We start from the raw sequence: 15,037 nt of genomic DNA on the forward strand, positions 1-15,037 counted from the left end.
AAGAGGGGCACTAGAAAGTACTTTTGGAGTGTTAAGCGTCTGCCTTCCGCTAAGGTCATGATCTCAGGGTCCTGGGATCGAGCCCCGCATCGGGCTCCCTGCTCAGTGGGGAGCCTGCTTCCCCCTCTCTCTCTGCCTGCCTCCCTGCCTACTTGTGATCTCTGTCAAATAAATAAAATCTTAAAAAAAAATTAAAAAAAAGAAGAAAGTACTTTTGGGTAGGAGGAGGACAGAGGAATTTGGCTTCATTAGGTGTTTAGTAGAAAAAAAAAAATCATCCTAAGAGAAAATAACCCACCAAGCCTGTGACATGGGGCAGGAGCAAATTCTGAATTTTATATTCTTCCTTGGTAATCTTTTTTTTTTTTTTCTTCCCTAAAGTAAGCTCTACACCTAGTGTGGAGCCCATTGTGGGGCCTGAACTCAGGGACCTAAGATCAAGACTGGAGCTGAGAGTCAGATGTTTAACTAACTGAGTCACCCAGTTGCCCCACCCTTGGTGATCTTTTTGGAGTGCCTGTCAAGAACAGACGCAAAGCTTGTCTGAAGGAACACTTCATAATCCAGGCCACAAGAGGTTTCTGTAGACAAAGTGGATCACCACTAAAGATGACCTCACAATAATTGCCAGAGCCACCAACATGGGCTGCATTCACATCAAAACCATGAAAAAGGCAGCCTGGGTCACCATTGAGAAGTATTACACGTGCCTAAACAATGACTCCCACACCAACAAGCATGTGTGCGAGGAGATCACCGTTATTCCCAGCAAGGTTCTGAAGCAAGATCACAGGCTGTGTCACACATCTCATGAAGCGGATTGAGGGGGCCCTGTGAGTGGTATCTCCAACAATCTGAAGTAGGAGGAGAGAGAAAGGAGAGATGATAATGTTGCTGAGGTCTCCATCCTGGATCAGGAAATCACTGAAGTCGATCCTGACACCAAGGAAACGTTGAAACTCTAGAGCTTTGGCAGTCTTCCAACCCACAGGTCACGCAGCCTATAGTTGGGATGAATTCCAAAATGCCATGGGGAAGCACTTGAATCTTCCGGCTGTGCTGTGGTATTGTCAATAAACCTTAAACAACAACAATAACCATAACAAATTCCCAGAACAGATAAAGAAATGTTGTGATTTACCATGATAGAGAATCAGCAAACACAATCGTGGCTAAATGAAATAATAAATAACCAAAACCAGACAAAATAGAACCAGTAGACAGAAACTACACAGAACTATCTGGGAGAGACTATAAAATAATGTAAATGATTACAGAGATGAAGGAATAGAAACCATAAGGAAATAACATTCAAAAAAGAAACTGGAAGATCCTATTAAAGGAGATTAGATTCACAATTTTAAAACATCCCACAAGACAAAGTTCAGACCTTGTTGGCCTTCCTGGTGAATGCTACTAAACAGTCAAAGAAAAATAAATACCAATTCTTTGTGAGCTCTTCCAAAAACAGAAGATGAGTTCTTCCCAGTTCCTTCTATAGGGTCAGTTTTTGCCCAATTATCAAAACCAATCAAATGTATCACAAGAAAACAACACATCAATATTCTTTATGATATAGATGTGAGAGTCATCAAGAAAATACTAGCAAACCAAATCCACCAATAATAAAAAGGCTTATACACCATGACTAAGTGGAATTTATCCCAGGAATGCAAGGCTGATTCAAAATACAGAAGTTCAATCATTTTAATACACCAGATCAACAGAACAAAGGACCAAAAAAGCCATGATCATCTCAATAGACACAGAAAAGCCATTTGACAAAAGTCTAATACTTTCATGATGATGACACTTGACAAACTAGGAAGAGAAGGGAATTTCCTCAATCTGATAATAAGGTTACCAGATAAATATACAAAAATCAATTATATTTCTGGATACTCTCAATGGACAATTGGAAAATGAAAACCAGAACAGAGTTCAATTTGTAAAAGCATCAAAAAATACTTAGGAATAAATTTAACAAAAGACATGTAGGGGTGTCTGGTGGCTCAGTCGGTTAGGCGTCTGGCTCTTCATTTCAGCTCAGGTCATGATCTCAGTGTCATGAGATGGAGCCCCACATTGGGCCTTGTGCTAGGCATGGAGTCTGCTTGAGATTCTCTCCCTCTGCCCCTCCCCCTGCTCGAGCTCTCTCTCTCCCAGATAAATAAATAAATAAATAAATAAATAAATAAATAAATAAATAAAATCTTTTTTAAAAGGAAGTGTAGGGGTGCCTACATGGCTCAGTGGGTTAAAGCCTCTGACTCCAGCTCAGGTCATGATCTCAGGGTCCTGGGATTGAGCCCTGCATCGGGTTCTCTGCTCAGTGGGGAGCCTGCTTCCCCCTCTCTCTCTCTGCCTGCAGCTCTACTTGTGATCTCTCTCTCTGTCAAATAAATAAAATATTTTTTTAAAAAAAGGAAGTGTAAAATTTACACTTTGAAAACTATAAAACATTGCTTAAAGAAATGTAAGACCTACATAAATGGGAGGACATTCCATATTCAAGAGTCAGAAGAGCTAACATTGTTCAGACAGTAATACTTCCCAAATTGATCTACAGATTCAACAAAATCCTTATCAAAATCCCAGATGCTTTTCCTGCATAAATTAATAAGTGAATCCTAAAATTGATACGGAGATACAGGGTATCCAGAAGAGCCAAAAACAATCTTAAAAAGTCAAAGGACTCACACTTCCCAGTTTCAAAACTTAGTACAAAACTATGGTAATCAAGGAAGTATAGCAGTTCTGTGGTAGAACAGATATATCGATCAGTTGAATACAATACAAAGTCCAGAGATAAACCCTTACATTTACAGTCAATTGATTTTTTAAAGGATTTTATTTATTTATTTGACAGAGAGGGAGAGAGCACAAGTAAGCAGAGCAGCAGGCAGAGGGAGAGAGAGAAGCAGACTCTCTGTTGAGCAAGGAGCCCAATGTGGGACTCGATCCCAGGACCCTGGAATCATGACCTGAGCCAAAGGCAGCCGTAACCAACTGAGCCACCCAGGCCCCCTGGTCAACTGATTTTTGACAAGGGTGCCAAGACAATTCAAATGAGGGAAAGAATGATCTCGACGAATGGAGCTGGGACAACTAGTTAGCCACAAGCCGAAGGATAAGGTTGGAACCCTTTCTTACACTAGATCCAAAAATTAACTCAAAATGAAATGTAGATCTAAATATAAGAGCTAAAACTATAGTACTCTTCGATGAACACATGGGGGTAAATCTTTCTGACTTTGGGTTAGGCAAGGTTTCTTAGATATGACACCAAAATCACAAGCAACAACAGAAAAAAAAAAGATGTATGTTTCAAAGGACAATGCACAGACTGGAATAGAATATTTGTAAATCATATATCTGACAAGAGATTTATATCCGGAATATATAAAAAACACTGACGACTCAATAATCAGAAGATAACACAGTTTTAAAATGGGTCAAGGAACTGAACAGATATTCTCCAGAGATGATATGAAATAAGTCTCTGAAAAGATGGTCAAGGTGCACCTGGGTGACTCGGTCATTTAAACTCGGTCAGTTAGAACAGCTTAGGTTGTGATCTCATGGGTCGTGTGAATGAGCCCGAAGTAAGGCTCCGTGCCTGACAGGTAGTTTGCTTGGGGATTCTCTCCTTCTGCTCCTCCCTGCCACACACACACTTTCTATCTCTATTTCTCTCTCTCTCTCACATAAAGAAATCTTAGGGGAATAAAAAAAAGATGTTCAACATCATTATCCATTAGAGAATGCAAATCTATACCACAAGCTACCAATTCATGCCCAGTAGGACAGCTATAATAATAATAATAATAATAATAAAAACAGACAATAACAAATGTTTACAAAGATTGGAACAAAAATGTTTCCCAAAGATTGGGAAAATTGGATCCTTCATACATTGCTGGTAGTATTGTAAAATGATGCAGCCACTTTGAAAAACCATATGGCAGTTCTCAAGAATGTTTAGCATAGAATGACCCAGCAAATTCGTTCTTTGATATGTACCTAAGAAACATGAAAACTTATACACAAATGTTCACATCAGTATTATTCACAAAAGCCAAAAAATGGAAATAATCCAAATGTCCACCAATGGATGAATGGATAAAAAAGAGTTGTACACAATGGGCTATTATTCAGCAATTAAAAGGAATTAAGTACTGATATATACCATAACATGGATGAACTTTGAAAACACTATACTAGATGAAAAAAGCAATCACAAAAGACCACATGTTATATGATTCTATTTGTATGAAATGTTCAGAGTAGGCAAAATCTACAGAGACAGAAAATAGATTTAATGGTTGTATAGCACTAAGGGAGAGGGTTGACGGAAAATGGGAGGAGGTAACTCTTAATGACTACAGGATTTCTGTTTGAGGCGATGAAAATGTTCTAAAATGGATTGTACAGCTTCATGAATAACCTAAAAACCATTAAACTGTACACTTTAAATAGGTACCTTATATGGTATGTGAATTACTTCTCAATAAAGCTGTTTTTTAACAGTGAGAGTTGAAAGAGAATGAAATAGCGTTATAGAAATAAAAAATACATTAAAATTTAAAACTCAATGGACAGATTAATTATATAGGGATTTGACACAGTCAAGGAAAGAATGAGTGATTCAGAGGATAATTCTGAAGAAATTATCCAGAATGCAGCACAGAAAGATGTAAAAAAATGTAAAAGAGAAATATGATTTCTATGTCTAGATAAACGATGAGTCGGTAGTGAGAGCCCTTTCAAATCTCCAGTTCTGATTTTGTTACAAGCCTAAGTGTTCTTTGACTCAAGAGACAACAACTAATAATAAAATGTTGCTGAATAACATGTCCGTTCTAGAAAATAACAAAATAACATTTCCACAGTACTTGTTAGTAATTCATAAAGGACAGAGAAGATGGATTAAGATTTGAACTTTCTTCAACAAAGTTGAACCACGTTGAAAAAAACTGAACGAAGTTGAAAAGCAGAAGTGGTTCAAATACCACTGAAATGACAAAATTGGTTTTCATGTGTGACTTACGGAACCCGTTGAATGCTTCATGGTCATATAGCATTTAAAGTATATTAATACGTTCTGCATTTAATTCTTATTCATAGGAGAACTTATACCAGATGTTAATAAGCCACTATACTTTATGGACATTATTTAGTGTTTTTATAAATAGGTGAGTATTTATCCTTTTTTGAGCACTAACATTCTCAGGGTATTCATATAATGATGACTGGATGTCTACTTCGCAATGCACAGCACATTGTAGAAAGTTCAGGACTTTTTCTCTAAATCTGTTTATGCCTACGTTTTGTTACCTTTCGGGATTTGCTGAATTGAAACTAATATCTGTATATTCTTGTACGACCCTCTGTTCTGCGGTCTATTTTATTGTTTTTTGAAAGCTGGAAAAGAAAACCCCTGATGTAGCTGCTTTTTGTGAAATGAAGAGCGTCTTGACTACCTCTTAACTGTGTCTTCCTAGCAGTTCTGGAGCACCTACTATGTGCCAGGCACAAGGCACCTGCTGTGCCCCAGACAGGAGTCATGCCTGCCCTGGTGACATTTGCATTCTGATGGGAGAAAGAGGCAGAAAGAATCTATCAATAAAGAAATGAAAAAGGAAAAAGATTAGTGTTATTAGTTTCCCATTGCTACAGAAACAAATTGCTACACATTGAGTGGCTTCAAACACTACCCATTTATTATTTTACAGTTCTGGGGCAGAAGTCTGAAATGAGTCTCGTGGGGCTGAAATCAAGGTGCCTGCAGGGGTAGTTCCTTCTGGAAGCTCTGAGGAGAGGCTCTGTGCACTTGCCTTTCCAGCTCTACTGGCCTCCTGTACTCCTCGACCTCTTCCCTCCACCTTCAAAGTGGATCACTGCAGGCTCTGTCCCTGTCATCGCATCTCCTCTGACTTTTCCTGTGTCGCCCTTATCCGGCCCTTTGTGATTACAACCAGTCCACCGGGACATTCCAAGACAATCCCTTCTTCTCAAAATCTCTGATCCCATTTGCAGACTCTCTCTGCCATATAAGTTAACACTCACAGTTCCAACACATAGACTTGGACATCCTTGCGGAGCCATTTTCCAGCCTTACCATAGTGAACGATAAGCACTACTAGAATGAAAATTGCATGCCGTGATAGAGAGGACCTAAAATAGCATCTTCAGGGCGAGCGGTGAGGGAAGGGCCTCTCTGAGGCTGTGTCTAGGCTGAAATCCAATCATGGAAAAATGCTGCGGGGGGGGGGGGTGGTGAGGGGCGCACATTCTAGGCTGAGGGAACAGCTTGTGAGAAACTCTATAGCAGCAGTGAACTTGGTGTGCTGGAGAAGTTAGGGCAGCTTGGACTGGAAGAGAGTTCCAGAATGGCTAATGAGTCTTCAACCCGCATTTTTTTTTTTTTTCCCCAGAATGAGAACCCTGAAAGCCCCATCCTCCCTCTTGGTATTTTATATGGGACTCTACCCCCAAACTACTATCATATCAATAGAGACCTCTTTTGTCACAAAACATAGGGAATTGTCCTGGACATCCCAGAGCACCTGTCCAGCCTGAGAGCCCCTCGTCAGGGCTAGTAGTTGATTGTGCCTCAACTATAGCTTCCATTATGGTCCTCCTTGAATTCTAGTTCTTGCACATGTATTGGGTGTGGGTCTTGCACTCCTACATCGCTCCCCGCGCCGCCCCCCCGCCCCAGCAGAGTGTCCAGCACAGAGCAGATAATTAATACTCACTTTTTCTTTTTGTTCAACAAACACTTACTGGGCATCTACACTGCCAATTACTGAGCCGGGAGCTGAACAGCATTACTCTTAATATCCGTATGGCCCAAGAACTGACCATTCTCAAAGACTTCTAAAGGAGCAGGTTGATCCTAACCAGGAAATTGTTTCCATAAAGGAGAGTTAAATGTGACTGAATATCTGCTTGTCAATTTGCATACAGTTATGAACCTGGTCCTTTGATTAAATTTCAACCTTGGCAATCAAATCAAGCCACCTGAGATACTTGCTAGTTTTATGATTGCTTGTAAATCTGTCTTTTCTGAATCTAAACTGAGCTGTGGGGTGTTAAAGGTTAAGTCTCTGCTCTTTCCAGCTCCTCGGTTGACTGGCTTGCAGCAGAGTGAAATGACCCCATTCATCAGAAGGCACAGAGGTGTGTGCTAAGACAAAAGTGACCTGCAAAGTTAAGGCAGAGATTTTTTTTTTTTTAGGTTAGTTTTTTTTTTTTAATTTAATTTTATTTATGTGACACAGAGAGAGAGCACAAGCAGGTAGAGCAGCAGGCACAAGGGAGAGGGAGAAGCAGGCTTCCTGCTGAGTCAGAAGCCTGACATGGGGCTCAAGCCCTGGACTCTGGGATCATGACCTGAGCCGAAGGCAGTTACTTAACCAACTGAGCCACCCAGGTGCTGTAAGGCTGGGATTTCAAGCTTAAATGAAAACCAGCAGGCATACTTGAAGAGCCTAATACGTATTGTTGGTAATTATAAGGTCATGAGTTCATCTCAATATGGCAAATGAAACCCAGTTGGCAAATCTTAGGAGTCAAATGTTAGAAATCTGTTAAGGAAGGAGGCAGCTGCTTCCACTGCCTGAAACCTAGGGCTGATATGTTATTTCCCTCCAACATCCAAGAACATATAATCTTTTGGTTCCCAAGCATGATGTTTTATAATTTGTAAAACCGGATACCATTGTCCCAGAGTCCAGGTGGTTATTTCTAAGTCTAGCCGTATCTCATTCTCTTGGTGTCCCCACCTGGGCCACACAGTACCTTCTTTGTGTACATTTCCTATTGAACTTTTATCACAAAAGCAGTTTAGAAGCTTTATATCCTAACAGCTCATAAAAGATGCAATCCACCCAAATGGAAGTTTTAAAAAATCAGAATAAGACTTCCTTATTGGGAGGATGTCTCGGGTAGTAAGCCGTCGTTCCTGTTTCGAAAAAGCGGCTCTGGATCCTCGGGATCTGGGCTGCGGCTGGGGTGGAGACAAAGCAGAGTATTAGGACCCAGGCACCTGCTTACACTGAGTGCTGAAAGGAAGAGTTCCCTCCACTACACCTCAGCCCACCATGGTCGGTCGGTCTTCCTTTCTTTCTTTCTTTCTTTCTTTCTTTCTTTCTTTCTTTCTTTCTTTCTTCCTTCCTTTCTTTCTTTCTTTCTTTCTCTTTCTCTCTTTCTCTCTTTCTTTCTTTCTTTCAAGATTTTATTTATTTGACATAGATCACAAGTAGGCAAAAAGGCAAGCAGAGAGAGAGGAAGAAGCAGGCTCCCCGCTGAGCAGAGAGCCCGATGCGGGGGCTCCATCCCAGGACCCTGAGATCATGACCTGAGCGGAAGGCAGAGGCTTTAACCCACTGAGCCACCCAAGCGCCCCAGTTTTTTAAATCTAGTAACGATCTCATGAATAGCACAGCTATATTACATCGAGTTAAAGGTCGGCCTTAAAGTTTAAAAACGTACAGCCGTTTCTGCCACCACAAATTTTATTAAGTTTCTGATACACTGGGAGCTTCCAAAACTACAGGTGGCAGCCCCTTTTCTCCATTTATGACAGCCCGTGCCCTGGGATCCCACAGATCTTTGAGGTCAACGAGAAGGGTAAGCAGGACGGGGGTCAAACAGGGAAATCAATACAACTGGGGGACGTGGGTCCCTCTTCCCGCAGTCCCCAAAAGGCAGCACGTTGGGGCGCCCGCGGAAAGTGTGGGTCTCGGGGACTGGCCTCCCCACCCCCCCGTGCGGGCTCTGTCCAAGCAGCGCAGCATCACGACATACTAACGCCTCCCAGGATCCGGGTCGCAGCGTCACCGGGAGCTTTCCGACAGCAGCAAGAGGGCAAGAGGTGGCCGGCGGGCCTGGGGCGCCTCAGGTGAGGACGCTCCGCCTACTGGGCCCAGCTGGCCTCCTCCCGTCTGCCCCGGCCCCTCGGCCCCGCCCACTCGGCCGCCTCAGGTGGGGCCGCCCCGCCCGCCCGGCCCCGCCCACCCCGCGCGCCTCAGGTGGGGCGGCCCCGCCCGCGCAGCCAGCCCGGCTCACCCAGCCGCGTCAGGCCGCGTCTCCTCAATTCCTCGCGGGCGGTGGCTGCGGCCGCGGCGGCGCTACAAGTTTTGACATTTTGGCGGCGGAGGAGCGCGCCGGCATTTCCGAGCCGACGGCTGTGGCAGCGGCCGACCCTCGGGGGCCCTTCAGCTGCGCCCCGGCGCTCCCGCAGCCCAAAGTCAGGGCGGCCACGAGGCCCGGCCGCGTCTTCCCGCGTTCGTCGGCCGGGCGGCTGCAGCCATGTCACGGGGGCCGGAGGAAGTGAACCGGCTCACGGAGAGCACCTACCGGGTGAGCGAGCCCAGCACGGCCCGGGACCACGGGGGTTTGAGGGCGGGAGGCCCGAGGGCGGGGCGCGGCCGGGGGTGCGGGGCGGCCCGAGACCCGTGGAGGACGGGGGTCGGAGTTCGGGGCCGCGGGAAGCGGGGAGGCCGCGGCGCGGCTCGCGGTCGTCGCCGGGGGAGGGTCGACGCGAGGAGCTGACTTTACGCGGGAACACCCTCCCCCCGCCCCTCCCGGCGCTCGGGCCGCCCTGCTGCCTGCACGTTTCACGGCCCAACGTGTCCGGAGGGCGTAGAAGGGCGGGAGGGGGTGGTCTGTCCTCTCCCTGGGGGCCGCGTCCTCCGGCCGGCTGCCTTCGGAGTCCGAGACGGGCCGGCGTGGCCGCGGCGCCCGAGGAGCAGCTACTCGTTCCTGCGGGCGGGGACCGGGCGAGCGCCGTGCGGGGCTCGGGCCGCGCCAGGGGCGCCTCTGGGGGGCGTCGCGGGCTCCCGCCCTCCCGGACCCTGGCGCGCGCGGCTCCCCGAGCCCCTCGGCCTGGACACACCGACTGCTCCGCGAGGTTGCGGTAAAATGGACCTAAATTACAGGAGAGCATTGACGGTCACTCTCTTAAGCCGGTTCTCCAGTAACAGACACGGATTTAGGATTAGTGGCCAGTTTAGGAAGTTTAAGTACTCGTAAATGAATTCCAGTTGAAATAAGATACGTGCTTAATCATCGGCTATTAATAGACGACAAAACAACTTTTGTTTTAATTCGGCTTGGGCTCATTGAACACAAGCTCTCCAAATTCATTTGTAGCCATTTTTAAGGCCAACAGTTTGGTCACCTTTATAGATTTTTTTTTTAGCCCTAAAATTGGGTTTCTAGATGCGCAAAGTCTGAGTGCATTCCTGAAATCAATAGGGTTTATTGACTGTTGTAGGATAAGAATAAAGAAGAGCATGAAAATATATTCATAATCATAAAAAAATTTGAACCTTTGGGTTCAAAACAATTGATTCCCTTCATCTGGATACACGCATAGGTAACGTGAATTATACTTTTTGGCTAGATACGGTGGACACAGTTGACACAGCATTTTTGGTCTCGGTAAGGAACTGTGTTGTCTTAATAGAGAGCAATTTTTCGAAATCCCGGAAATTGTTGATTGTTAAAGTTTTACATTTGTATTGAGCTTGTTAATATTTCCATAATCCTGAAGATAGTGTGGCAGGCAGTGTGAGGTGTTGACAGTGTGTAAATAAGACACTCTTAGATTTGGGGAGTTGGAGCTGCTCTGATGACTGTCAGTTAAGGAGAAACCGTATCCAAGCGAGGAATGCAGATCGTTGTCGATTTCAGGCAGTCTTAAGTATCTAGTGGGGCAGAAAAACATGTGAACACCTAAGTTGCCTCCAAGGAGACAGGCACATATATCTTTCCAATCTGGGATGATAGATCAGTTTGAGACAAGCAATCAGATGCTCTGAAGTAACTCCTTTTCTCCCACTTCTTCCTTTTACTTTAGCAATGACTCAGTGGAGGGGCTGTCCTCCAGTGAATTACAGTGCCACAAATGCCAACTCCAAAGAACTAGGGCAGGATGCAAAAGTGTAGATTTCAGTTTGGGTTTTACATATTTATAGACATTAGGCAGTGTAAATCATTTTCGTACTTTGCAAAGTTAAAGTGAACGTCAGAAACTAGTTACTGACTACTTTCCATTCCCAGGTGTCTTAAAACATATTAAAAGCTAGCAAGTGTCGATTGTGACTTTAATCACCAATTTTTCTTTAATGTTTTGGGATTGTGTTTTTTATGTTGAATGGTGGTAAAAGAATTTACAGCTCCAGACAGCAAGTTTATGTATAGTCTATGAAGTGAATACTGCTGGCTCATGCTTTGGCTATGATGGAAATGTGTAGTGAAATTTTACATTCACAAGACTGATTGAAAGCCTGAAAACCTTCACCACCTCCTCATTGAATTCTTCCCTACCCCACCCTCTGACAACCAAAGCTGAAAACAATTTAAGCTTAATATCATAAAAAAAATTCACAATGTGATGACTCTAGTTATTTTATTTAATTTGTTTATTCATTTTATTTTGAGAGAGGGAGGGAGCAGGGCAGAGAGGGAGAGAGAAAATCTTAAGCAGGCTTCACACCCAGCAAGGAGCCTGGATGAGGGGCTCCATCTCATGACCCTGAGATCTTGACCTAAGCATAAATCAAGAGTTGGACGCTTAAATGACTGAATCTAGTGTTTTGGGCTTTTTTTTTTTAAGAGATTTCCTTTATGTTACCTAATAACCTACAGTGTTTTACTAATGGAAACATAACCAGATGCATTGACAATAGCACCTGGAACTGAGATTTAATGACTTGCTAGTATGGATTTTAGATTTTTTTTTTTTTTTAATACTCAAATTTCTCCAACTTTGAAAAAAAGAATAAATTCTCCGGAAGAAGTGAGGGATTATAAACTAGTGTAATTCTCTGTAATGCGGTATCAAATATCTTTCAGTATTTATTTACACATTTGCTCAGTTCTCTAAAATATGTCCTTAGACAAATGATTAGTGGAAACCCATGCTGAATCCCAGGAGGATGTGTGTTTTATGGCTTCACAAACAAATGGTATGATAATAACCCCCCAAAAAGTCAAGTAATGTTACCATTGCTAATTAGAGGTCAGCCAAAGATCCCTCCCCGTCTCTACATAGTATGCCCATAATTTGCCCTTAGTGCTTGCTTGTGATTTTGCATGGTTTTCTGGTGAGTACATGCTTTAGTGGTACAAGGAAGAGGTAAAGTTTAAAAAAAAAAAAAACAAATAAAACCTTAAGTAAGAGTAACCACACCTTCCTAGAAGTTAGAACAGATAAAGTCTTAGGAAGTTGAGGAGGAATGGGTATGATGTCATCCATCCTGTACCTACCTTACCCTTGCTAAATAAGCAGCAATGAAGGGGGAGAAAGTCACTTAAAAAGGAGGGGGAAAGGGGCAGGTAAGTCTTTGTTTAAATGTCACCTGCTCAAACAACTCTTTAAAATTGTTTAAAATTGCCATCCATCTCCCAATCCCACTGACTTTACCTTTCTCACATAGTGCTTAGTATCTTAAGATATTCTGTATGACAGACTTGTTTATCTCTCATCCCTCTCCAACTAGAATTCGAGTGCCCAGAGGAGAGGAGCTTGGCTTTGTTACATTCTGAATGGTTACTGACAGGTAGTAGGTGTGTGAGTTTGTTGATTATATGAACATTTATTTATTTAGTGAATACCTATGCTAGGCTCCCTCACATCCCTTGACACTTTCCATAGAGCATTTGTTTCAATCTAAGTATACATCATCCCTCGAGGTGGATGTGGATTTTGTTTACTGTTGAGAAACGCACACCCAAAAGTCTAGAGGGAGCAGTGTCCATGTGCCATTTTCCCCGCCAGCCTCCATTCATCTCCTTTTTGTATAGTAGTTTAGTTTCTAGCAGTCAAAAAATGCACAAATCAAATGCCTTTTCGTATTTGGTGATCTAAGATATCACCAGAATTTTGTTCATCATTTTTGTTTTGAACAAAAATTTGTTTAATAAAAAAATGAGGTACTTTTGTTTTATTGAGTCAAACAAGCCTCTCGTCATGTATACTAGGTTTTGTTTGTTTTTATTTTCTGAACTTGGGTTTAATTGGGGATATGGAAGTAAAAGTCCCTGCCTAGATGGCTTCCAGTGCAGATTATGGTATACAGGTCTAGCTTGTGAAGGTTTCATTCGCCTTGTGTGTTTATTGCTGTAGCTGTATATACTATTTGATATCTTCATCTGTTCCCATATAATACTACTTTCTTCAGGTTTGCTGAAGATAAAATGGGATTTGCAGAAGCCCAGACAGCTTGCTCTTGGCTCCATGATGACTATAAAAAGGGACAGTAAGAATCAGGTGCCAGGTAGCAACAGAAAGAATTGCCAGGTATCAAATATTAAACTGAACAGCCCAGTATTGTAGCCTTTTGTCTGGTAAAATGAAAATACAAAGACAAACAATGGTTGTCTTTTTCTGTCATAACGTTTTTTTCCTGATTGGAAAGAGATTTTAGAACTGTGATATCATTATTGCTATGTAAGACAGAGCAGTGTCCTTTATTATGAAGCTTGGGAAGCTGGGACCACTTGGCCAGGTGACACCATCCTCAAGTTTGAGGTTGCTTTTGAGTTGACATTTGTGATATTATTCCAGTATTGGGCATTAATTCTCTCTTGGCACTTCTGTTTTAACGAGCCACAGGCAGACCTGCAGGGGAAACCTAACGTGCATGGAATTTCAACAAATTGGACTTTTATTTTTATCAGCATTCCACAGTTATTTATTCTGCTCTTCAAAAGTAAAAATTATTATAAAAGCTACACAAACATTAATTGAACTTACCTGTAGACATTTGCAAATGTATTTTTTTTTTTAAGATTTTATTTATTTATTTGACAGACAGAGATCACAAGTAGGCAGAGAGGCAGGCAGAGAGAGAGAGAGAGGAGGAAGCAGGCTCCCTGCAGAGCAGAGAGCCCGATGTGGGGCTCGATCCCAGGACCCTGGGATCATGACCTGAGCCGAAGGCAGAGGCTTTAACCCAGTGAGCCACCCAGGCGCCCCTGCAAATGTATTTCTTAAACTTTTTTTTTTTAAAAGATTTTATTTATTTATTTGACAAAGAGAGATCACAAGTAGACAGAGAGGCAGGCAGAGAGAGAGAGGGAAGCAGGTTCCCTGCTGAGCAGAGAGCCCGATGAGGGACTCAATCCCAGGACCCTGAGATCATGACCTGAGCCAAAGGCAGCGGCTTAACCCACTGAGCCACCCAGGCACCCCTTAAACTTTTTATTGGACTATAATAAATATATCGAAAGGTGTGCTTTGGTGTATATAGCTCACAAAATCGTCAAAAAACTGAACATGTGTGTATAACGAACACACATATCAAGATGTAGACTATGACCAACCTCCCTGAAGTCCTTTTTGTGCCCACTTCCAGTCACGTGTTACCTCCAAGATAACTACTGGCCTTAACTTCTAAGCACTGATTAGTTTGGCCCATTTCATCTCCCATCTTTCACCCAGTGTGTTTGTAAGATACACCCCTGTCAGAGTAATTGTAACTCCTTTTTACTATTGTGTAGTAAGTAGTGCACTGTGTAATTACATCATGATTTATCTATTCTCTTGAGGGACTTCTGGATTGTTTTCAGACTACTCCAGGATACAGTGATTAGTGAGGCTATGAACATTCTAGTCCATGTCTGGTGGGCATAGGCCCTCATTTCTCTTGGGTATAGACATGGGAGTGGAATTGCTGGGTTATAAAGTATTTGAGTAAATACTTTTCTGCTTTGGCAGAAACTGCCCAGCAGTTTTCTAAAGTGGTTGTACCAGAGTTCAGTAGCTTGTTTTTGGCAACAGTTGATATTCTCTTTCCTTTTAATTTTAGCCACCGTGGTGGGTCTATGCAAATAAAATTTTAAAATTCAAAACAAAACTGTTTTCCCCAGGTTTGGTTCAATGTCTGCAACCACAGCAGAAGCCCAACTCCCTAGGGGATACTTCCTGTCAGAGCCTACGACCTAGGGAACATGGGTCTGAGAGAGGCCATACAGCTGTGGTACTCAGTAGAGTAAAACATAAATTTAAGTTTAATAGACT

General features: G+C 43.0%; 1 protein-coding gene and 1 pseudogene across 1 annotated transcript in view; both read left to right on the forward strand.

Moving 5' to 3' along the window:
* The first annotated feature begins 641 nt into the window (after positions 1-641).
* Positions 642-1,045, forward strand: LOC116876261 (annotated as a pseudogene).
* An 8,023-nt stretch (positions 1,046-9,068) lies between these two features.
* The window catches only part of BAIAP2L1 (BAR/IMD domain containing adaptor protein 2 like 1), a 90,143-nt gene continuing 84,174 nt past the window's right edge, over positions 9,069-15,037 (forward strand). Inside the window, exon 1 of the mRNA XM_032872681.1 lies at positions 9,069-9,369. Coding sequence (XP_032728572.1) covers positions 9,319-9,369 — 51 coding nt within the window. The 5' untranslated portion in view covers positions 9,069-9,318. The remainder of the gene's footprint in view (positions 9,370-15,037) is intronic.

Source organism: Lontra canadensis, unplaced genomic scaffold, assembly GCF_010015895.1.
Source record: "Lontra canadensis isolate GAN:19392208 unplaced genomic scaffold, GSC_riverotter_1.0 scaffold45, whole genome shotgun sequence".
Lineage (NCBI taxonomy): Eukaryota > Metazoa > Chordata > Mammalia > Carnivora > Mustelidae > Lontra > Lontra canadensis.